This window comes from Passer domesticus, chromosome 4 (assembly GCF_036417665.1).
Source record: "Passer domesticus isolate bPasDom1 chromosome 4, bPasDom1.hap1, whole genome shotgun sequence".
NCBI classification, from domain to species: Eukaryota; Metazoa; Chordata; class Aves; order Passeriformes; family Passeridae; genus Passer; species Passer domesticus.
The window spans coordinates 82,997,203-83,021,835 of NC_087477.1; the positions used below are offsets into that span (position 1 = coordinate 82,997,203).

General features: G+C 54.2%; 1 protein-coding gene across 1 annotated transcript; it reads right to left on the reverse strand.

The window, feature by feature from the left end:
• Positions 1-4,200: 4,200 nt before the first annotated feature.
• Positions 4,201-23,839, reverse strand: LOC135300158 (cytochrome P450 26B1). The gene is made up of 6 exons (XM_064419362.1): positions 22,728-23,839; positions 20,715-20,939; positions 8,480-8,755; positions 7,337-7,492; positions 5,966-6,247; positions 4,201-4,615 (listed from the first exon to the last, which is right to left on the reverse strand). Exons 1-6 carry the CDS (start codon positions 22,929-22,931, stop codon positions 4,223-4,225), a joined length of 1,536 nt encoding a protein of 511 aa, XP_064275432.1. The 5' UTR covers positions 22,932-23,839; the 3' UTR covers positions 4,201-4,222.
• Between the last annotated feature and the right edge of the window lie 794 nt (positions 23,840-24,633).

Sequence of the window (24,633 nt, forward strand, 5' to 3'; positions counted from 1 at the left end):
TCTCACCTTCATCGAGGCTGATAATAGAATAGAATTTTTTTAATTTAAAAAAACCCAATTGTGGGATTTTGCTCAGGTCTGTGTCCAATCTTTGGGGAGGGAGACTCCAAATCTATCCCACTTAATTCAACACTTGACTGTAAAAATTAAATTAAATTTTCTTATGGAGTTTCCTGTATTTGGATCCGTATCAGCCAGGATTCATCTTGGTCCAGGTCCTCTGGACTAGATCCCATCTCCAGGGATGGAGACTCCAGACATCTCCCACCTGATCCAAATTTTGACATTCCTCCCCATTAAAAATATTTTATTTTAATAATTTTATTTTGCCTTCCTGTGGAATTTTCTGTATTTGGATCCATATCAGCCAGGGTTCACCTTGGACAGATGCCTCAGGTCCATGTCCAGTTTTCAGGGATAGAGACTCCAAACATCTCCCACTTGATCCAGATTTTGACAATCTTCCCCATAAAAATATTTTATTTTATTTTATTTTATTTTATGTTTTAATTTTATTTTGCAGTTTCCTGTATTTGGATCCACACCAGCCGGGGTTCACCTCGGTCTGGGTCCTCAGGACCACGTCCAGTCTCCAGGGATTGAGACTCCAAATCTCCGGACATCTTGATCCAACACCTGACCATCCTCCCCATAAAAATATTTAATCTTATGGAGGTTTTATTTTATTTTGAATTGGAATTTCCTGCACTGGGGTCCCTGTTAACCAGGATTCACTGGGCAGGTGGCTCAGGACCGTGTCCAGTCTCCAGGGACAGGGATTCCCAGTCTCCAGGGACAGGGATTCCCAATCTCCAGGGACAGGGATTCCCAGTCTCCAGGGACAGGGATTCCCAGTCTCTGGACATCTCAATTCATCAACCTGACAACGGTCCCCAAAATTCATTTTATTTTTTAAGTGGAATTTCCCCGCTTTAGGTCCATACTAACCAGGGTTCACCTTGGCCATGGAGCCCAAATCCCACTTTATGGGATGTCCCAATTTTTGGGATGGTTCTCCCTGAAACCCAGAGGCCACAAGGCCTTCAAAGGAGCAGCTGCTGCACCACAAGATCAAAACTCGGGAGCTCCGACCCGTTTTTATTCTGGAATTCTAGAAAGGAGCCACAGAGATGGGTGGGTTTTTTGTTTTGTTTTATTTTGGGATCACAAAATACACAACATTCATTTTAATATTGGACACAGAATATTCTGTACATATTAAAACCCACACGACTGCAACACAACTGCACACGGCACCAATTCCCGAACGGAAAAACCCCACAAGTGCTTTTTTCCTTTTTTTTTTTAATATTAAAAACAAATAGGATAAAACATTAATATTTTTTTCCAGACAACGTTTACAATAGAGGAAAAAAAAATCATATTTTTACTAAATAACAAATATTTAACAGCACAACTTTATCCTAAATATCTATTCTTGAATTATAACAAAAATAGCACTTATAATAGTTTATAAAGACAAACAAAAAAAATTGTGTATAAAATAATATTATAGCAAATTGGACTGTGCTAATTAAAAAAAAAAAAAAATCTGAGATTCAAAGTGCTTTATTCTGCAAACCCACTGCAGCAACTTTATTTTTTTAGTCAAGTTATATTAGTTAGGACTGGAACAACAAAGCCTGGCTTACTTCAGCCTGGATTAAATACTCCCCCACACAAACACTGTATATCCACGGGATGTTAATGGAATTTCAGGGATGGCTGCAGCTCCCATTCCCATCAAAACTCACTCCAGAGCAGGTTTGGTTCTCACTTTGGAACGACAGTGGAAATTAAAATAAAAATTTCAGGGAAAACCACTTCCCTGATTCCCCATGAAAAGAGTGACAGAGTCTTTCCAGAAAAGTCTATCCAAGAGATTTTGCCCGTCTATCCGAGGGATTTGTCTTTAACCAGACCTTCCATCCTGGCTGTCCATCCCCCTCTCCAGCTTTTCCCTTTCCCAGCCCACTCACCCCAAGCACAGATCCCACATGGAAACGGGGGCTCCTGGAGGGCATCCATTGGGTTCTCACCCTACAGCTCGTCCACCTTCCGTCCCCATTCCCAAGTCCTACAAAAACCATGGACCCCGTGCCTCTCCCGGGATGTTTGTCCCTGGGAGACTCCCATTCCCACCACATCCAGGTTTGTGCTCCCCTTTGCCTTTTGGGAAGTGGATTTCCGCCCAGCTCCTTTTGGGAACATTTTCTCTCCATCAGGGACAAGGAAACACCTGGAATCCCAACAGGGCCTGAGCTAGTGGTGTTCCATTTTAAAATTCCAGGCTGGAAAATTCTGAGCCTCTGCTCCAGGGCTCCTGAGACCTTCCTGTGGGGTTTGGCACATTGGTCACCACCCAGGAATAAGGCTGGGGTCAGAATGGGAATGGGGAATCCCAGAAGATCAGGAGTTTTATTCCAGCTGGAATCAAACTGTGTACCCTGGTGGGAGGGACCACCATCCCCTGGGATGCTCCGGGGGGATATCTGGCAGCTTGGCTGACAGCATTCCAACCTCAAGTGCTTCCCTTGGCTCCAAACCTGCCTCCCTCCTCCTTGTCCCCGCCAGTGCCGCGCCGGCCAAGGCGGCCTCGCCTCCGCTCGCCTCACACTTCCCGCCACCTTCCCAAGAGGCACCTCTTGCCAAAGAGGCAAAGGCACAACCTGCAAAGCCACCTGGTGAGCCACACCTGCCCCTTCTCCTTCCCCTTTCCAAGCCCTCGGACTTCTCTGGACCCCTGTGGAGCCGACAGCCAAGCTGCCCCCGCCAGCGCGGGATCGGTGCCCGTCACTGTTCTCGGCCTCCTCGTGTCGCCCGTTCCACCTCGGAGGGTTGGGATGGGACAGGAGTGGGGCTGGATGGGCTGGAAGAGCTGCCCCAAGTCACGGAGGGATCTCCCAAGCTGGAGTTTGGCTCTGGTTGGAACCCAACACCTGACCAGGGAGCTTGTGTTCCACACCCTCCCAACATGACCCTCCAAACCTCCAACTCAGCCCAGAAGCCTCCTGCATGCAGAAAAACAAAATAAAATAATCCCCCCAGCAAATGGAGGGCAAGATACCTCTTGGTGGCTGCTGGCTTGTGCTGGAGAGGCTCTGGAATTCTCCTGGGATGCGGGGTGGGAGCTGACACGGAGCCCTCTCCTTCCTGCTGAGCTCTCCCGTTGCCAAAAAACCCCAAACACGAGACAAACAAATGCGTGCGTTGGCTTAATTCGAGAGATCACCTTTAATGCAAATGCCCCTGGCAGGAGCAGCCCCGGCGCCCCCAGGTGCCCCCAGAGCCGTGCTGGGGTTGGGGGCTGGTGCCAGCACCTTGAGGGGACAGCAAAGGCACCGAAATGTCCCCAGGGCCGGGTGCCTGTGCCCAGGGCTGGCGGGGGGCTGCGGAGGAGGGGGTGCTCACAGGCCGTGTAGCAGCAGCAGGAAACTCAATGAGAGAAAAAAAAAAAAAGGGCATCCCCCTCCCCAGAGCCTCAAAACATCTTGGAAAATGCAAATCTGCCTCTCCTGAGGCCTGGGGGATGACTCAGCCCTGGGCAAGACACCACAGGAGGGGATTTTTGGGAAGGAAAACGACCCCTCCTCCTCCCCAGCCTGCCCCGGCACCAGCGGGAGAGGGGCTGGGAATGGGCAGCGTTGTCTCCCCCTGGCCAAGGAAAGGCTCCAATGCCCCGGAACATACAACACAACCAAACAAATGAAAAAAAAAAAAAAAAACAACAAAAAAAAACCACCTCAAAAAACATAAAAACACTGTTATCACCAGCTAATTTAACACTGTTAAAAAAAAAAGGTCAGAGGTCACCCCAGAGCTGCCCCGGGACGCCAGACCTCAGATCCTCGGCTGATTCCCAAGCCTTTCCCGCAGTCGGGCCTTCTCCTCCTGGCAGCAGAAGTGTTTTATAGATATTTATATATATATATTTATAATAATTAGATACTGTGTACGGTCGGCCATCCCAGCTCGACTCGGCTTTTGCGGATCTTCCTCCTTCCCGACGAAACAAGACGCCGCCGCCCCGACCTTCTCCGCGTCCCGCGGGAAGAGCAAAACGCTTCCGGCAGCTTCCCTGCTGGAAAAGCAGTCCCGATCCGGAGGTGAGCGCCGTGGAGAAGCTCCTCATCCCTCTCTCCTCCCCTCCTGTCCATCCCCTCGCCCCCACCCCACCCCTGCCTCCCCCGGCCGCCCGTCCCTGGTGCCACCGGCGCGGGCTTTACACGGTGGCCCCCAGCATGGCGTCTGTGCCCGTCAGGATCTCGTTCTGGTTGGAATCCAGTCCGAAGAATTTGACCTTGAGTCCGTCAACCGGGTGGACCACGGGCACCAGGGTGATTTTGGGGAAAGTCCTGGTGGCGAGCTCGAAGCGGCTGGTGCTGGCCAGCTCGATGGCCAGAGCCTTGAGGAAAAGCTTGGCCAGGTGCTTCCCCAGACAGGTCCGTACGCCTCCTCCGAAGGGGAGGTAGTGGAACCTGCCGTCCTTGTCTTCGCTCCGGCCCTGCCCGAAGCGGTCGGGGTCGAAGACGTCCACGTCCTTGAAGACGGGAGCGGTGTCGTGGGTGTCCCGGATGCTGTACATCACGCTCCAGCCCTTGGGGATTTGGAAACCCTGCGGAGAGGCGGGAAGGGACGGAGAGGAGAGCAGAGTGGGTCAATTCTGCTGGAGAGGGAGTGGGAACAGGGGGATGAGATAAAGGAATTTTGTTTCCATTGAATGATGGAACGGTTTGGGTTGGGAGGGACCCTAACCTGATCCTGTCCCACCCAACTCCACGGGCAGGGACACCTTCCATCACCCCAGGGTGCTCCAAGCCCCATCCAGCCTTGGACACTTCCAGGGATGTGGCATCCACAATCCCTGGGCAATTTGTGCCAGACCGCGCCACCCTCACAGTTTTCCTTGCTTATTCCCATTTCTTTTGAGCTTATCCCTCAAGTGTGATGAAGATTTAAAGGAAAACCAGACAGCACAGCATGAAGAGATGCGAATCCTGGCTTTATTCCTCCCTCCATCCCAAGGATTCGTGGGATGATCCATCCATTTATTTGCTTTGTGGTCACTGGCAGGAGCTGCCTACCAGGAACCCCGTGGTGCTGAGCAGGGGAAGCAGCTTCTCCCGTGCCATGCCCCACACATCAGCCAGCCCTTCCCAGAGCATCCCACAGCATCCCAGAGGAACCCACAGCATCCCACACCCCGCTGCCTGTCAGCACCACACACCCAACACCCACGTTGGGGCCCGGGCGATGAGAAATGGGGTGGATTTATCATCCCCTGAGCACTTTAAAAGGTCTCTGACTCAAACCACTGCATTAGGAGGATTTACAGTGACAAGGCAGCTCCCGAGATTTTGTTTTGCTGGGAGGAAATTCCAGCCATGGTGGTGACTAATCCGCCTGTCATCCGGCAGCCTGGAGATGCCCTTTGCCGTAAACCTTTCCCCTGTCACACCCCAGCTCAGAATTTGGCGTCACTGTCACGAGCTGGGCTTTGAAGCATCACACCCGTCTGCTCTTTGACAGCTCCACGCATCCCTTGCTCCACATCCCATCACTGCTGGATCTGGAGCAAATCCCATTGCCGGAATCACAGAATTAATTAGGCTGCAAAAGCCTTTCAGATCATCACGTCCAAGCTGTGAGCTAACAACACCTCATCCACTAAACCGTGGCACTGAGTGCCACATCCAGGCTTAAACCCCTCCGGGGATGGTGACTCCACCACCTCACCCCATTCCGATGCCCAACCACTCTTTCTGGGAAGAACTTTTTCCCTAATATCCGGCCTAAACTTCCCCCGGTGCAGCTTAAGGCTGTGTCCCTTTATCCCTTTACCACTGGTTGCCTGGGAGAAGGACTTAGTTAGGCAGGACTTCATTTATCCCCTCAGAGGTCTCCTCTAAGCCAGGCTCAAGCGAGCTGGGCTGTTTTGGGGAGCTCGGGGTGCAGCACTACTCACGTCCAGCTCGAAGGTCTGCAGCACCGTCCGGTAGCCCCCGGAGATGGGGGTGAAGAGCCGCAGAACCTCCTTGATGACGCAGTCCAGGTACTGGAGGCCGTTGATGTTGTCCAGGCGCAGGGAGCCCTCGCAGATGCAGCCGTTGTGGAGGATCCCTTTGCTCCGCAGCTCCTCCCGCAGCTTCTCCAGCACCCGCGGGTGTTTGAGGAGCTGCATGATCAGGGAGGTGCTGGCGCTGGCCGTGGTGGCGTAGGCGGCGAAGATGAGCTCCAGGGTGCCGTCCTGGGGGGCAGGAGAAAGGCCAGGGTGAGACACAGGGTGTGGGGCAGAGGGGCCACCAGCCTCAGCGCCTCAAGGTGCCACGGGGTGTTCTTCTCCCCAAAAGATTTCCAGCCCGGCCTCAGAATCGTGGAATGGTTTGGGTTGGATGGAAGTTAAGGATCACCTTGTTCCAGCCCCAGGGACACCTCCCACTGTCCCAGGGTGCTCCAAGCCCTGCACAACCTGGCCTTGGATGCTCCCAGGCATGGAGCAGCCACAGATTCTCCCAAAAAACAGCTGCTCCAAAGATTTAAGATCCAAAGGGGCCGAGTGACCTGAGGAAGGATCACATCACAAAGCTGGGAGAGGGAAAAATGGAATGTGGAGGGAGATGGATTCTCCTGGGTGATTTCCCACCCACCAGGATGGATGGGGGAAATCTGGGCGGAGTTTGTGTCTGTTGTTAATGGCCTGGGACACTTCCAGGGATGGGGCAGCCACAGCCTGGTCACGTTTAACTGGAAGGTCACTCCTTGGACAGCCACCATGAGGAGCTTCACACAGAACCTCTGAGGATCAGACAAAAACCCAGGAGACGGCTCCTGGCATGCCATGACCCTGCTGCAGATAAGAACCTGCTGAGGGGCTCCTGTGCCCTGCAAAGGAGGCACCAGGAGAAGTGGAAAGATCAGGGGATACAGTGACCAAGGCTTCCATTGTGACCAGGGAGATTCAGGTTGGATATCAGGAAAAATTCCTTTCCTGGAAGAGGGGCCAAGCGTTGGAAGAGGCTGCCTGGGGTGGCGATGGAGTCTCCATCCCTGAAAGCATTCAAAAACCGAGTGGATGTGGAATTTTGTGGTATGGTTTTGTGAGGATGGAGGTTGCACTTGATCATCGTGGAGGCCTTTCCAACGATTCCATGGAACGCTTTGTAGAAAGGGCTGGGCACAACCAGCAAAAGAATGAAGCAACTGGTTTGGATCGGATCCACCAACACATCGTGGTCGCCCAGCTCCCAGGTCTGCCCCAAAGATTCCTCCTTGGAGCATCCCTCACTTTTCCCTCCAGGAAGACCCTGCCCAAGGTGGCCCCAGGGAAGAGCTTTACCTTCAGCTCCTGCATGGTCAGCTCCTTGCCGTGCTCCTTCCCGCTCTCTATCAGGATGTCCAGGGCGTCGGCGTAGTCCTTGCCCTGCGTGTTCTGCAGCTTCTCCTGGATGGCTTTTTCCAGCCCCTTCTGCAGCGTCTCCCGGGCCCGGATTCCCTGTGGAGAAGGAAGCGCTCAGACCACGCCACCAGCAGCACCTTGCCCATCCCAGGAGCTGCAGACGTGCTCAGGACAGGTCCGAGCCATAAAAGCAGAGGCTCAAAGAGGGGTGTGAAGATGCTGGAGGTGTCCCCTGGGCAGGAGGAGTGAAGCCGGAGTGGGGGAGATCACAGGAGGAGCAATCAACACCTAGGTGCAAATGACGGGTCTGGGCTGGGAGCCCCTGTCCGGCACCGGTTCACAGCCCCCGGCTCCTCCTGGGATGTATGGAAATCCCTGGGAAAATCGTCTCTCAAAGGAGAGCCCATTCATCCCAAAGAATCCTCTTCCCGAGCAATTTGATCACCTGGTCCCAGTAAAGCAATTCCTGCAGGAGTGCAGCTGCTCGGGGCTAACCTGCTGCTGGGAATGATTCCGGGCTCCGAGGGGATGGAATCGTTCCCATGGGCAAATAGCAATAAAAGAAAATGCAGGGATATCAGAAAAATAAATTTTGAACCCACTTATTTCTGTTATCAAAATTCCCTATGGAAAAAAATATGATTTTATGGGTTTTTTTTGTTATGTTTTCATTTTGCATCTTTCATCATAAAAAACTGGAATACTCCAGGAATTAGAAGGACCTGTTGTGGGAATTGCAAGGATCTGTTTTAGCTCCTGGAATTATGAGGACCTGTTTTAGTCCAAGGGAATTAAAAGGAGAAGGGTCCCACAAACTAAAAAAACACAGGTAAATTGCCAAATGAGGAAAAACACAAATTAAATCTGGGCAAGTCCTGACTAGTTCCCGTTATCAAACCACTCCAACCACCAAAAAACAGATTTTCCTCTGCTTTCTCCACTAAATCAGGAATTGTGGCCCAAAACTGACTCCTTGAGGTGAGCGGATGAGAACTCCCACCGAGAACGGGGAAAGGCACGGATTAATCACCACCCATTAATTAATTGGTGTTATCGGCGTAGAGAACCCGACCCCAGTCTCACCCTCCTGTAGCCGCTGAAGGGCAGGTCCACGGGCAGGGAGAAGACGTTCTCCACGAACTGCTGGTAGACCTCGAAGAGGCGGCCGAGCTCCTCGTCCGGGATGCGGAAGCCCAGCAGGACGCGGATGGCCATGCGGAACGTCAGCTTCTGCGCCTCGTGGTACACGTTGATGGGCTCGGGGGTGCTGCTCCAGGCCCGCAGCGTGTCCTTGATCACTAGCTGGATCTTGGGGAGGTAACTCTCCAGAGCCTCGTGGCTGAAAATCTTGGAGAAAACCTACGGGAAACAGCGAGGAGAGGTTTGTCTGCAGCCCCAACAGCCATGGCCTTCTCCAAGGTGTCCTACAGGGAGTTGTCACCATTTCAAACTCTTCATCCAATTCCCAAAAAAGCTGCCAGAAACACCAGCTCTTCCCAAGATTCCCACCACAACCATCACAATTGACTGGGAATAACGGAGCAAACCAGGGTGGGAGGAATTCCTTCATCCCACGTGTGGCAGGAGGGACAGAGCCGGCTTTCCGTGTCCAAAGGATCCCAGCTCTGTTCATCCCGTGGTTTGGGTGTCACTAATGCACCTTTTCCACAGGGATTCTCCAGCGTCCAACATGGACAAACACAAGGGGAAAACACAACTCTCCCAACAGGAAGCACTGACAATTCCTCCCACCCCTCCATCACCTTTTCCTTTTTTTTTTTTTCTTTTTTTTTTTTTTTCATGGATGCAAAACGAAGCAAAATAATTATTTTGGAGCCTTTAGGACCTCTGTGGAATCTGGCTGAACTCCGACAGGGGTTCAAGCGGGGAAGAGCCTCCGCACGTACGCAGAGGCCGCGATCGCCCTCGGCTCATTTCCTTGGGAAACCAGGGAAAAAAAAAATTCCTGATGTCAGCAGCCAGCGTTAATTTAAGCCCTGCGAGTAAACAGTGAGCAGGACTGGGCCTCCCCAGGTCCCCCACGCTAACGGCTCCTTACTCCAATTTTTTTCCTCCAATTTGGGCCCGGGCCCGCTCGAGGAGCTCAGCAATGCCAGGAATGTCCCTTCCCGGCACAGCAGCGCTTTCATTCGGCATTCCCGCCGCATCCCTCGCCGAGCAAGGGGGGAAAGTGCTGTTTGTTTATTTTTTATTAACCTACACACACGCACGGGGCAGGGCGCACACGCACCGCAGGCCTCCAGGAAAATCCAATTAAACCAGGATTCCAAGGAGGGAGCTGCGCGCCGGAGCCTCCACCGGTGGCCGCTTCCCGGCGGGAATGGAGGCGAGGTGGGGGGGCTGCCAAGTTATCAAACCCACCGAGAGGAGCGAAATCAAAGCCGCCCCCTCTTTTCCATGAGCGCCGGGCTCGCCGGAGCTGTAAATGTGAGAATTTCCTCCGCAGTCAGCACTCCAAGGGAAAGGTAATATTTTCCTGGCTGCGACCCCTCATTGCTAATGCCCGGCGTTCCCTGGGAGTTTGTTTGGTGAAAAAACACCTCTGTCCCCTCGCAGCTCCGCGCAGGAGCCTCCACAAGAGCCGCCTCACAGCGCCCCAGGTTGAGCCCCCAGTAAAACTCAGCGCCCGGCGCGGAGCTGCCCGCGGAAATCCCGGGATGGGAGGATGGACAGGGAAGGGAATCCGACCGTGGGGACAGGGAGCCATCCCTGGATGGCCGCAGAGAGCCGAGGCATGAATGAATGAGAGGAGGAATCAATGAATGAATGAATGAACAGCAGGGAGCGAGAGCACGGCGAGGGCGCGGGACGGGGCCGCCTCCTGCCTGCATCCAGCGCCGCTCCGCAGCCGGGAAAGGCAGCGGCGCTCGGGCATTTTCTGCTGGAAAAAGCAGCTGGAGGGGGTAAAGCCGAGACCCTCGGCTGCGTGGGGAAGGTGGGGAGGGAATGGAGAAGGTGGGAAGGGAATGGAGAAGGGAGTGGGGAAGGGACGGTTTCTTCGTCCACGAGCAGGACACCGGGTCTGATCAGATCCAGGATCCATGAGCTCTTCCACAGGGATCACACAAGACCACCTGGCGAAGGGACACTGCTCTGTCCCCATCCAGCTCTCACCTGCCCTTCATCCATGCTGAGGAGCTTGGAATAAGGACAGAGGCTCCCAGTGAATGTCCTGAAAAAGCTTCCCGTGCCTCAGTTTCCCCAGCTAGAAGCAGGGCCAATGAGGGGACAACTTCTGTTTTAGGAGCACCGGGTCTACACCCCCGCTGGGAGCCACCGCCCCAGTGGAGGTGGCCTTTGGGGGCTCCTGGCCTCGTCCTCCCCTGGCATCCCCCACAGCAGGAGCACCTGGGGACCCCCTGCTCCCGAAGAAAGGACACAGTTCCAGACGTGCCTCTGGTCCCCAAACAGCTGCCGAGGTGTGGGGGGCTGGATCCACACCCCTGGATCAAGCCAAGCTTCCCAAGGGGGAAGATCCCGTCCTAAGGATTGGTGTGAACAGACGGGGAGAGAAAACCGAACCCCTAAAGGGAGCAGCACAAACCTGACAGGGGGGAGGTTAAGCGCCGGGGGGTGAGGGGGATTTTGTTCTTTCTCTGCGATTTTTGGGAGCTCTCCTCGTGCCAGGAGGCTCCTCCAGCTGGCTGCTCCCTGGAGCTCCCAACCGAGCCACGGCCGGAGCCCCGGCCGCGCTGCTCCGTCCCGGCCGCCGCGCTCGCACCGCCTAATCCCACATGTCAGCAGATCCTTCCCCGGCCAGACACAAGTCTGGATCCCCTTCCAGTCACCTCCAGTTCAACCCTGCATCTTTCCAGTTGATTAAAAAGGAGGAGAAGGCAGCCAACTTTCCCCGACGAACCCCGGCGCGTTCCTAGCCTAAAATTCCTGCGCCCTCTAGTGAAGCTCGGCCGCTCCAGGAGCGAATCCAGGCAAAGCCGAGGAGAATCGGGGCAGGAAAAAGTTGTTCCAGAGCTGCCGAGAGGCAAAATCATCTCTGAGCGCAGCTTTGTTAACCCTGAGATGGCACAGCCCGGCTGTGGTGGCACCCGGCCACAAGGGCTCACAGCAGGGCCAGGATTTTTTGGGGATGCTGGAAAGAGTTTTTCCACCTTGGGGTATGTCCCAAATCTGGGAATTTGCTCCATCCAAAGGTGTTCATTTCCACCCTACACCCACATTGACAGAGACACCACCACCCAGTGAGCCCGGCTGGAACCTCCCCACTCCAGCTCGCATGGAAAAAGGATATTTAAGGATTTATGGTTTTCCAAAGGCAGAAAATGTCTTCCCAGCGCCCCAGCTCCAGCTCCACGTGACAGCAAAGTGCCCCCAGCCCCAGCTGGAGAATGCTCCAGCCCCATCCTTAAACCACGGCCAGGGAATTTGAGGGAACTCTGTGAGCTCCAGCAGTGATTCCACGCATGGTTGGGGTTTTGGGACCATGTTTTCCATGGCTTTCTCCTTCCCACTCCAAGCACCAGCACCAATCCCTGCCTTTTGCCATCCACGATTTGCAGACCCCTCGCTCCCACCTGGCTCCCAAAAGAGGGAATGGAGCTTTCCATTCCTCGCCTCCAGGAGGAAAACTGAAATTTTGGGATCAGCCACCTGCATCCCATCCAGCCTGGAGCCGCTGGCCCGACCAAAGGGAGGCGGGATGAGCCTGGAAATGTTTTCAGGAACCAGTTTGGCACCTGCTGGAGGTTTGGCTGACAGGAGACGTCGGGAAGCATCCAAAGCAACATCTCAACCTGGATTTGTCCTAATTCTTCCCACATTTCCAAAGACCAGGCTGTGTTTGTCCCAGCCCTGTCCCATCACCACATTATCCTGGATGTCTGCCCCTCTCCAGAGCCCATTCCTGTGCTCCAGCGGGCTTGGAAACAGGGATATTTTTGGAGGTGCTTCATGGGCAAGAGGCCCTCCTGGTGCTGGGAGCATGAACAAAGGGAAAACACAGCAAAAAACTTGGAATTTTCTCTCCACAAAAGGAGAAAAAAATCCAAGAAATCCCATTCCTGCCTGGACATTCTGTTTATAAAAGGTTCAGCCTTTGCACACAGCAAAGAATTTATTCCTTTTCTCCCCTTTTTTCCCTGGAAAATGGAGCACATGGAAGGCTCCATCCTGGAGGAATCCAGGCTCTCGTGAATGCTCCAACAGGAGTCTGGGAACAGGACCTGGAGCCTCCAGGCTAAAAGGAATGACATGACTTTGCCAAAGGCCCTTACACTGAAATTCAAATGATTCCCAGAAAAATATGCTGGAAAAAATGGAAGGATCATTTCAGATCCTCGGGTCATGTCATGATGCACCTTTGAGGGATGGGCTGTCCCTACCCGTGACTTTTCCATGTTAAAAAATAAAAAAAACGAAGTATTATGAGAAACCCCAGCATTTCCACTCAAGTTCAAAATAAAATTCAGCCAAAGATCTGCATTTCCCCACAACTCAAAAATCTCCATGTTCAAGAATCTCTCCTACAAATCCCATGCACGGCATGGGAGGATTTCGATCCCAAACCCTTTAAGGCCTTGCTTTCAATCCCAAATTTTCAAGGGTGAGAGGTTAAAGGCGCTGTGGGGGAGAGCCAGGACCAAGCAGGACCTGCCTTAACAGTCCCTCTGCAAAACTGCCTCAGTCTCCCAAAAATTCCACCCCCAGCAGAATTCCATCAAGAAATTTCAGCTTCTTGGCTGAATTTATGGGGATACCAAAAGGCACAGGGATTCATCGGCTTGGGAATGATGCTCCAAGTGTCCCCTCCCTTTTATTTATGGAGAAAGAGGAGAATAAAATTCACCTCACGCTCCTCAAGGAGGGAGAACGATCCCACATCCGTGGATGCCACGGCAGAGAAAAGGGATCAGGAAGTGGGATCAGCCAGCCAGGATCCAGCTGGGATCCCTGTGGATAGAGCTGCGGGAAAGGAGAATCCCACAAACCCAGCGGGCACGGTCAGAGCTCTCATTCCTCAGAGAATCATGGAATGGTTTGGGTTGGAAGAGACCTTGAAGACGTAATTCCGACCCCTGGGATGGGGTGATGGATCCCTGCCTGTGGTGTGGGCATGAAAATTCCCTGGAGACAAGGAAGAGAAGAGCTTTCCCAAGGAACCAGTGGAAGTGAAATATCAGGAGGAAAATCCCAGTTTTTACTGAGCCAAAGGGTTTTCCTGGAGCACAGAGAGAGGACAGAAGGGAAGGATCCCTATGGATTTAAGTAACCCAAAGCAGGGATTCTCCTAGAGACAAAGCCAGACTTAAAAATAAACCAGTCCTTGGTCCAGCCAAGAATTCCAGAAACTGGGAACAGAGCAGAGCAAGAGGTGGTGACACTCGGGAGGGGATGAGTGAGGAATTCCCAATCCATGGTGCAGCCACTTCATCCCAAAGGAATAAAAACCCCTTCCAGAGCATGCACTGTGTCGTGGCAGGAATAAGGGAAAAAAGCTTGGAAAAGGGATTCCTCTAAGGAAATCCTGAGGATTGCAAGGCATCCATGGGATGAACAAACACGCGAGGAGCTCCTGCAGACCAGGCGAGGATCAAAGCTCCTCCGGGGAGGGGTGGCAGGGGCCGAGGTGACCCCACAAGGTGATCCCAACCTTAGGCCACCCTACAAGGAGAAGGAAGCTGGAGAACCAGCAGCTGAGAGAGATTTCACAGGAAAAATTCCACCTGGGAAGTGACGGAGAGAGGCCTTACCACCAGAGGGATAAGTGGAATGTCACAAACCACAGCTGAGGAGGTTCCTTGGAAAGATGGAGGAGGATGGATGGAAAAAACAAAGGGACCATGGTGCAGGATGGATCCTGACATCCCTGGGATTCGCTCCTGATCCCTCACATCCCTGGGATCAGCTCCCCATCCCTCTGGAAATCGAGCCTGGATTGCAGTTCCACCCAGTTGCTGCCCAAGGAGGGGCTTCACCTTCTCCATGTCTCCCAAGACACCCAAAAAACTTCCACCCTGGAAGGTGGAAAATCCAAATTTGGAGATCCCAGAGAATCCCACAGCCACAATCCTGCTCCACCAGCACAGCGGGCTCGGAGCCCGTGGGGAGTTTTGGGCCGAAGGCACCAAGAAATCCCCCGAATTTGTGTTTTAACCAGGAGCTCCTCCGTTTGGATTCTTTTTTTAAATCCCTTGGAATTAATCTGGATTTACACCCCTGGAGATGACAGCACTGCTTGGTCTAAATTCAAGGAGCCAACCCAGCCCAGGAATTCTTCCCCCAGAACAGGAGCCGTGCTCCATCCATGGAAGATTTTCCCTGCTCCAGAGGCTTTTGCCCATGGGTTAAGGCTCCCAGGGCACGGAGAAGGAGCTGGAGCTGATGGCAGCTGGAATTCGGCCTGCTTGATACAATTTTGGGAGCTGCCTCCCGTGGATTGGGATGGTTTCTTTCCCACCACAGGCACACAGAATAGGCTGGGAGGGTTGGATAGACACCAAAAAAAAAAATCCTAAAAACGCCAAAAAAACCCCTGTTAACAACCTCAGTCCAGGGGATTTTTTGTAGGAAAAGATCCATTCCTGCCACCTCCCATGGCTCCTTCCTCCTCCAGCCTCTCCCCCATCCCGATCCCGATCCTGCCCTCCCCCAGCCGAGCCCACGGCAGCTGGTTTATATTTGCCTGTAAATTTATGGCCCCTTTTGTGTTCTTAATCCCCTCGCAAACGATATGAAAGCCTCGGACCTTTCCACTCGGTGCTAATGAGCTCAACACTTGCGTGCCTCGGAGGCAGAGCATTAATTGCGGTGTGTTAATGAGCGATGGAGCTTTGGACACTGAGACAAACCAGGGCCGCTCCTCCGCTCCACTCCCTGCTGCTCCCTCCTGGAATCCCTGCAGGTCTCCCCAGCAATCCCAAGGATTGCTTTTATTTTGTTCCATCTTTGCCTTTTAATTTTTGTTTTGTTTTTTGTTTTTGTTTTTTTTTTTTTTTTCCTGAGCCGGCTGTGCCTATTTTGGGATGGCTCTGCTGGAAGACAAGTCCGGCGCTCTCCTGCCAAGCTGGATGATCCCGAGGAAAGCCTGATCCCACCTTTCCCTGCACATCCTGGGAATCTCCTTCCTGGCCCTGGGCGCTGCTCAGACTTGACCTAAACCCTAAAGGTCACGTCCTGGTCATTCCCAATTCCCATTTCCTTCTCCACCAGGAGTGCTGAATTCCAGCTTCCTGCTGGAATTAGATCCCATAAAAGCAGAGGCTGCCGGATCCCTAAAATCAGGTTTGTTTTGCCCTCATTACGGCTCCTTTCACCCCAGAATCAACACTCCCGAAATCTGGGGTTTTCCAGGTGGAAATGGGAATTGAAGAGGTCGACAAGGACAAGATGGGATCGGATGGGACAAGGATGGAGGGAGGAGCCAGGGTGGGACAAGAGCGGGATGGGGAGACCCCCAGAGCATGGAGCAGGAGCTGGAATGATGCCACCAACCCTTCCCAGGGAGTTCCAGCAGGAGCTCCAATCCCAAGGGATGACATTCATCCATCACGGGGTGGGCAGGGACAGGAATCTGCCACCAAAAACCCGGAGCAAAGACCCTGCTCAGCCACTGGGGTGGCTCCTGAGAGGAACCTGGAGGTGATTCCAGACAAAAATTCCACTGTGGAGCTCCGGCTCCAGCAGGGGTGGCCCAGATCCTTCTCCAACATCAACACAAACTCCGTGATCCAGCAGCAGGAACAGCCTGGCCGGGATAAATACCCCAGGAAAGTGGGAGAGGAGTTGGGAGCTGCTGTTGTTCATTCCTTGTGAGCTGCTCTGGTCACCCAGCTCTGTCCAAGGTCAAAGCTTGGAGCTGATGCCAGGGACATCTGCAATGAATTCCATGGGGCAGGAATTTCCCCATTCCCAGCCCTCCATCCTGCCCCAGGCTGACTCCAAACCCCCTCAGTAACTGCAGAGTTCATTTCCCAAAACAGGGATATTTCCCTTAATTTACAGGAATTTTCAGTGCCAGTGATATCTGGAGTGAAGGCATTCCCTGCTGCAGGAATTCCCCGTTCCCAGCCTTCCATCCCTGCCCCAAGCTGATTCCATATCCTGCAATTCCCTCTCTGCAATTGGAGAGTTCATCTCCCAAAACAGGGAGGTTTCCTCCAATTTATAGGAATTTTGACAGGGAAAATTTGATAAATTTGGGATGGGAAAAAGCTTCCATAGGGTTAGGGCTGGGGGGCTCCTGAGCACCTCCTGCATCCCAGAATCCTTTACCAACACCTACAGGATCAATACTTCTGGATATTCCATATGGAACAGGATAACGAATCCATAAAGATCCCAAAAAACAGCTGGGACACGGAAACAGGAAAGAGAGAAGAGCTCCCACATGTGGATCATCCCACCTTATCCCTGATCCTAACCAGTGGATCCAGCGGGAATTCGCTGATCCCGGAATTCCACCGAGGAGCTGAAATTCCTTGGAAAGCTCCAGCGAGCAGCTGATCCCTGGCAGGATCCCAGAACCCTCCTGCAAGAACATGTTGGGTTTGGAGCTCATCTCCACATCCCGGTGACAATCTGGAGCGCGCGGATCGCCTGCCAGGGAATGCTGGAAGAGGAGCTGCTGGAAATAAATGCAGCTCCGCGGGGTTTCGGGAAGATGAGGGGGATTTAGGGCAGTGGACAGGAGCTGGAGATGATCCCGAGTGGTTGGAAGGGCAGCAGAGGTGGGTTCCACACTCTGCTTTTCCTCATTTTGGCCAAAATCCCATGCCAGGTGAGGAATTCCGTGTCAGTTTCTGGCAGGATCAGGGAATTGGGAAGGGACAAGTGAAGGGTCGAGATCAGAGATGAAGCAAAACCCAGAATCCGAGAGGTCACCACACAACAAGAAACCCCACAATGCTCCTAACTGGATCATCACCCACCAAAAAGATTTCCCAGGAAATCCTCTCTCCACAGAGCTTCCAACTGCTCCAAACCTCTCAATGAACCTCCCAAGAGCAGCCCGCTCCCTGTGGAAACTGGGGAATCCCATGGAAAATTCTGCCTTTTCCAAGTTCTTCCCTTGTTTCCCTGGTGGGTCAAGAGGAGAATTCAGGCTCGGTTTAGGATTTAAGCTCGCCCCAGGTCCAAATCCTTTCTCCTGAGAGCTCTCTGAATTTCAGGGTGGGGAGAGCTGGAGCGGTGGAACAACAAAAACTCGGGATTAACGAGCTCAGAAGAGGCCACACCTGAAGGAACGAGCCTTAATCTGCTCCTCAGAATCCTGATAAGAGCAGAATAATCGATTTTACCCCCATTAGGGGCAGGCTCAGCTTATCTCTGTGTGCAGCTCGGGATGGGCTTTCAGGGAGAAGAGGATTCCCTAAATCGGGATCAGCCCAGGGTGGGTGGGGTGGGAGGTGCTCGGCTCCCAAAAGCGGCAATTAGCAGGAGATAGAGGGAAGAAATGAGGCTGAAACTCCCGAATTCCAGAGCTGGGCACGCGGGACTCAATCTCCAGCTGATGAAAGGGAAAACTTTAAAAAGAATTAACTCCCAGAATGTCACAGATCCCAGGAAAAGAGTTTGTGGGAGCTCAAAGAGCAGCAGGGAGTGGGAGAAGGAGCCGGGGTTATCCTGGGACAGGGTTTTGTTGGAATACCCGAGCTCGGGAGGCTTTTGGCCACCCCTGATGCAGGAATTAGGATTTAGGAGTTAATTGGGATTTAGGAATGAATTAGGAATTGGGATCCTTGCCAACTTGGAATCACAAGTGACGCCAAAAATCATGGAATTGTGGAACGGCTTGAGTTGGAAGGGACTTTGAAGATCATCAGTTCCACTGCCTGTCACAGCCAGGGACAGCTCCCAGGGTGCTCCAAATCCCATCCCAGCCTTGGGCACTGCCAGGGATCCAGGGGCAGCCACGGTAAATCTGGGAATTCCAGCCCAGCCCCTGCCCACCCTCCCAGGCAGGAATTCCTTCCCAACATCCAACAGCCACTCGGGATGCAAAAAGCGTTTTGAGGAGCGCAGTGGAGACCTTTAGGACCGAGAACATTCCAAAAGCTTTGGGTTTCAGACTTTGGGGTTGGCCACGTGGTTTTTCCCAGTAGGAAAAACCCAGGAGTGAGAACACCAGGAAAAACCATGCAGGAGAGAGGAAACCTCTGCCGGGTTTGTGCCCAGCCCGGCCCTGGTGCCAATCCCAAACCCACCAGGATCCCACAGAGGTCAGGCCTCCCTTTTCCATGACCCCATAACCCACACTCCCCTGGGCCCGAGGCCGGAATTCCGTGGTTTTACCCAGGCAAGCAAAGGCCACTTCGGATGAGCAAACAATAAACCAGAGGTGCAGGAGGGTGAAAGGGGCAGGGAATGGGCACGGAGACACCTGCAGATCTCTGCCTGATCCTGCTTAACCCTCCTTGGATGGGGAATAAACCCACCTTGGATAAGGAATAAACCTGCCCTGGATAGGGAATGAAACCTCCTTGGATAGGGAATAAACCTGCCCTGGATAAGGAACAAAACCTCCTTGGATAGGGAATAAACCCTCCCTGGACAGGGAATAAACCCATTTTCCTCCTGGATGGAGGCAGCCCCATCACCACCCCCTTGGTAGGAAAAATATCTCAATTTTTAAAGGAAAAACCCCAGAACTGGAGGGGCTGAGCTGGTCCTGGTTTGGGGCAGGGACAGCCACAGCTTTTTTTGTGGTGTCACTCCTAAAAATTGTGACTAGCGGGTGTCATGTGCTGCTTGTTTTCCCGTCATCTCCCCCAGGAGGAAAGAGGAGAGGAATTTTTGGAGGTTTGGAAGGGATTTTACAGCCTCCAAAATAGGAAACTCTGTGGAGCAGGGATGGGGACGGCCTCGTGTCCCCAACAGTGCCACCAGGGCTGAGGGGGGGGACACGGGGGCTGTCCCCACCCCTGCTGGGGCTCAGCACCCCAAACCTCGCTGGGGCTCTCAGGGGGTGACACAAGAGGGTCCCAGCACCCCAAACCAGTCTAATCTGGGGGTTCTAAGGGGGACATGTCACCTCAGGGGGACACAAATGGGTCCCAGCACCCCCAAACCAGGCTGATCTGGGGATTCTAAGAGGAGGGTGTCACTTCTGGGGGACACAAAAGGGGCTCAGCACCCCAAATCAGCTGCCCTGGGGGTTCTAAGGTGACAAAAAATGGTCCCAGCACCCCAACCCAGGCTGTCCTGGAGGTTCTAAGGGGAGGGTGTCACTTCTGGGAGACACAAACGGGTCCCAGCACCCCCAAACCAGGCTGATCTGGGGATTCTAAGGAGGCACAAAAGGGCTCAGCACCCCCAAAACAGCTGCCCTGGGGGCTCTAAGGGAGGGTGTCACCTGTGGGGGACACAAAAGGGCTCAGCACCCCAAACCAGGCTGATCTGGGGGCTCTAAGGGGGAGTGTCACCTCTGGGGCACACAAACACAAAAAGTGTCACCTCCCAGCACCCCAAATCGGCTGCTCTGGGGGTTCTAAGATGACAAAAAATGGTCCCAGCACCCCAAACCAGGCTGATCTGGGGGTGTCACCTCACAGAAAGTTCTCAGCCACCCCTCCAACCATGGCTTCACCCCAGCAGCCCCACCCTCATCCCAAATTCCCTGAAATCCCGGGAAGTTCAGCACCACCCCCCCACCAGGAGCCCCTCGGGGTGTCCCTGCAGTGCGGGTGGGGGGTCACAATCCGGGGGGGTCCCCCCCCGTGTCACATCGCCCTTTGAGGAGCCCTCCCCGCCGCCCTTGTCACGCGTGTCCCCATCCCGGGGGGCTCGGGGTGGCACGCGTGTCCCACCCCACCCCATCCCGAGCCACCCTGAAATTCCTCAAGGGAGCAGCGCGCGAGGGGAAAAGGGGGAAAAACCCGAATAAAATGAAAGGGGGGGGGAAGGAAAGGGGGGAGGAAGGGAGAGGAAAAAAAGGAAAAGGGAAGGAAAAATGAGGGGTTGGGAAGGAAAGGAGGAGGAAAAACGAGGGGAAAAAGGAAAGGGGGAAAAAGGAGGGGGAAAAGAGGAAAGGGGGAGGAAAATGGGGGGGGAAGGAAAGGAGGAGCAAAGGAGGGGGAAAAAAAGAAAGGGGGAGGAAAAACGGGGAAAAAAGGAAAGGGGAAGGAAACAGGGGGGGGAAAGGAAAGGAGGAGGAAAGGAGAGGGAAAAAGGAAAGGGGGAGGAAACATGGGGGGAAAAGGAAAGGAGGGGGGGAAAAGGAAAGGGGGAGGAAAAATGGGGGGAAAAAAGGAAAGGGGGTGGAAAAACGGGGGAAAAAAATAAAAGGAGGAGGAAAGGAGGGGGGAAAAAAGTAAAGGAGGGGGAAAAAAGCGGGGACACCGACCTTCCTCTTGTGGCGGTGGATGTCGCCGATGGAGTTGGCCACGGTGTTGGGGCCCAGCAGCATCCTGGTGCTCCGCGGCCACTCGGTGCTCACCAGGTGGTGCTCCCCCATCAAGATCTTGCGCACGTTCTCCGCGCCCGTCACCCGCACCAGCGGCCGCCCCAGCAAGTGCGTCTTGAAGACGTTCCCGTACTTCTCCCGCCGCGAGGACTGGAAGCAGGAGCCCTGCGGGGGTGCCAGGGGGTTGCCGTGGGGGTTAATCCGCGGTGGGGATTGGGGGCAAGAATTTGGGGGGGGGTTGGGGTCGCCCCCGTGTCCAGCCCGCCCGCAATTCCCGCAGCCCGGCGGGGTCGGTGCCTTCCTTCCCCCCTTCCTCCTCCTCCTCCCTTCACCTCCCCTGTCACTTTTAGACATATTCTTATTTTTTCATCCTTTCCCCCCATTTTTTTCCCCCTCCTTCGCACCCTCCCCCTTTTCCCCCCTCGCTTTTTGTCTTTTTTTATTTTTTTCCCTTTTTTCTCCCCTCCCTCCTCGCCCGGGCTGATTTTACTCGAGAAAGGGCAGCGCTTTGCCTAAGTAAATCTCCAGATTTCAGGGACTTTAATAACTTTCCCACATGCTCCAGGGGCTTTTGTCGGCGGAGAGGCTGCCGCAGCAATAGCGGGGGGGGGTCCCCCCAAAAAAAAAAAACCCTGGCGAGCGGGGAGAGGCGCTGCGAGCGCCGCGGCCGCGCCGCCGGGCTGGGAGCGCGGGTGTTTATTTTGAAACAAAAGCGCGGTTGTGAGGTTCAGATGTTCAGGTGACCCTGTTTCTTGATCTGCGTAAATATAATTAAAGTCCTTTTTGTGGCATTAATAAAGAGTTATTTGTACACCATTTCCAGGGCAGCACAAAGAGCACCTTTATGCGGCACAAGTTGCGAGCGGAGTCCAATTTATACAAAAATTTTTGTATTTTTAGCCCTTGGACTCTGTTTGGACGGAGCCTGTGGAAAAGCGAGAACCCTTTTCTGGTCCCCCCGTAAAAATCTGATAAATTTCTTTAAAAAATAAAGCCCTATTGAGAGCGTGCCGTTAACCCCTTCGGCGCCGGCGGAGCGGGGCCGCCGTGGCGGGGCTTCCCCGGCGGTGGCGGCGGCGGGGGGGGGACACCGGGGGACGCCGCCGCTGTCCCCGCCGGGACCGGGCTGCCCTGCCCCGCCGCCGGCTGCGGCGGTGAAGGGCGGGAGCATCCTCCTTTGATTATTATAATTAATTTTTTTTTTTCTTCCTTTTTGCTGCTGGGTGGAGAGAGGGGGAAACCCTGGCGCGGCTTCGCCTCGGGGGTTCCCTCCCGGGATGCTGCGAGCCCCGGGGCGCCCCGAGCTCCACCCGGCCGCCTCCTGCGGGAATTTTTTTCCCCCTTTCCCCCCGATTTTTTTTTTTTTTTTTTTTTTTTGGCAGCCGCCCCGCGGTGCTGGGGGGATCCCGCTCCGCCCGCCGCTGTTGGGCGTTTAGCGAGGTTAATCCCGGGTTAATCTCCCGATTACCTCGGCGGGCTTCCCCCGCCGCGGGAGCCGCGCCGGGAGCAGCGCCGGGAGCCGGGAAGGGACGGGACGGAGCCGCGGCTCGGGGGGGACGCGAGCGGCGGAGCCCCCGCACCCAGCCCGGCCCCGGCGCTGCGGATTTCGCGTTTTTGGCAAGAATTGAGGCTGAGGAGGGGAGGAGGAGAAGGGGGTGGGCAGCGCGGCGGCGGTGCCGAGCCCGGGCAGCCCCCGGCCAGCCCGGCCCGGCCGCGCTGCCCCGGTGCCCCCGCGGCTGCCCCGGCTCCGGTTCTGCCGCCCCAGCTCGCCGAGAAGCCGCATGATGCAATCGGAAGGGAAAGAAAAAAAAAAATACAGCGAGAAAAAGCCCTTAAAAGACCCTTTAAAAATACCGATTCAAGGAGAAAAAAAAAATAAATTAAAAAAAAAAAACCCGAACACCCGACCGGTCCCAAGGCAGGCTCCAGCGAGGAGCGGGGAATCCTCCTTACCTGCAGCAGCCAGTGGAAGGTCTCTCCGATTAAAGGGAATCCCATGGAGCCTTTGGGGATTGGTAGCTTGCAGGTTTTGTCGCGGGTGGCAGCCCAGCGGAGCTGCCACAGCTGTTGGGACACGGCCAGCAGCAAAGTCAGTGACACCAAGCACGCGGCGAGGGTAGCCAGTGCCGAGACGAGATCAAAACTTGCAAAAAGCATATTTGGAAAGAAGGGAGGAGGAGGAGGGTGGGGAGAGAAACGGCCCCTTGACAGGCACCACGCTCGCACCCACACACACGCGCGGAGGGACGGGGAGTGCGGAGCGCCCGCTCGGCGCTGCTTGGGGGGTCCTGGGGCGAGGGGGGCCCCGGCTCGCCCCCCTCTGCGCTGGCAGGTTGGGGAAGCGGCGAGGGGAAAGGAGGAAAAAAATTTAAAAATTTAAAAAAAAAAAAAATGCTGTGGTTGCTCTGCCCCTCGCTGCGAAGTTTGGGCTTGTTTGGGGGAAACTTGACAGAGTGACACGGAGAAAAAGCACCACGCGCGCGCGGAAAGAGAGGGGAAAGGGGGGAAAAACCGGGGGAAATCAGCGCGTCCCCCCCCCAAAAAAATGGGGTGGGGGTGATGAGGAGGGAAAAAACGAGGGTGAAAATTAGCCAAAAAAAAAAAGGGAAAAAAGGAAAAAAAGAAAAATCTTGGAGTGGCGAAAAAAAAAAAAAAAAGACCCCAAAAAGTCCAACTGCAGATGCTCTGGCTCCCGCTCGCTTGCAAGGCAAAGCCACACACACCAGAAGGAGGGGAGAAAAAAAAGGGAGAAGTAAAAAAAGGAAAAGGGGGAAAAAGGTAAAAAAGGGGGGTAAAAAGGAGCGAGACTTAAAAAAAAAAAAAAAAAGTTTAAAAATCTTAAAATAATTCAGCCACGAGCTGGAGAGATGGAAGAATTAAATAGCTGTATATATGTATCTACACACACGCAGCGAGCCGGTTCGGTTTATAGCTCTATCTCTACATATATATAAATATCTCCCTATAAATACAGATCTCTCGCGACGCCGCTTATTTGGGAGCCCCAGACTTTTCACCAGACTTCTGTAAGGAGGAGGAAGAGAGGAGGGAAGAAGGAGAGAAAAAAAAAAAAAAAAAGGAGGGGAAAAAAAAAAAAAAAGGAGGGAGGCAGGGCTGCTGGGCAAAGCCCCCTCTGCACTGTTCGCTTTGAGGCAAAAGAAAGTCAAATGTGTGTTTATATAGAGGCGGGGAAGCCGGGGCTGGGCCGGCCGCCAGCGCCGCTGCTCCCCCCGCGCCCCCACCCGCACTTCAGAGGCTCGGGGGGGCCGGGCCGGCCCGGGGGACGCGGCGCTGGAGCGTGCGAGCCCTGGCGCGGAGCCCGCGGCTCGGTCACGCCGCTCTGCTCGGCCTCATCCTCCTCCTCCTGCTGCTCTTTCTCCTCCTCTTCTCCTCCTCCTCCTCCTGCCGCCGCCGCTGCTCCTTCGCCGCCGCCGGCCTGCGGAGAGACGAGCGCGGCTCAGCCCCGCCGGACCCCCGCCCGCATTAACCCTTGGAGAGGCGCTGCGGGATCCGGGAGCCTTCCCCCCACCCCCCGCCGTCACCCCCAGGCGAGGGTCCCCCCGATATTTAATCCGGGATTGTCCCCTCAGTGTGCAGCCCGAGATCCTTTTTCCCTTTGCCACAGCCCCCCGCTGGATTTGATCCCCCTGGGATTTTCCCCCCAATATTTAATCCTGATCCTTTTCCTTTACCATAACCCCCTCCGGGATTTGATCCCCCCGGGATTGTCCCCCCAACATTTAATCCTGATCCTTTTCCCCTTGCCACAGCCCCCTGCTGGATTTGATCCCCCTGGGATTGTCCCCCCAACATTTAATCCTGATCCTTTTCCCCTTGCCACAACCCGCTCCCCCCACAA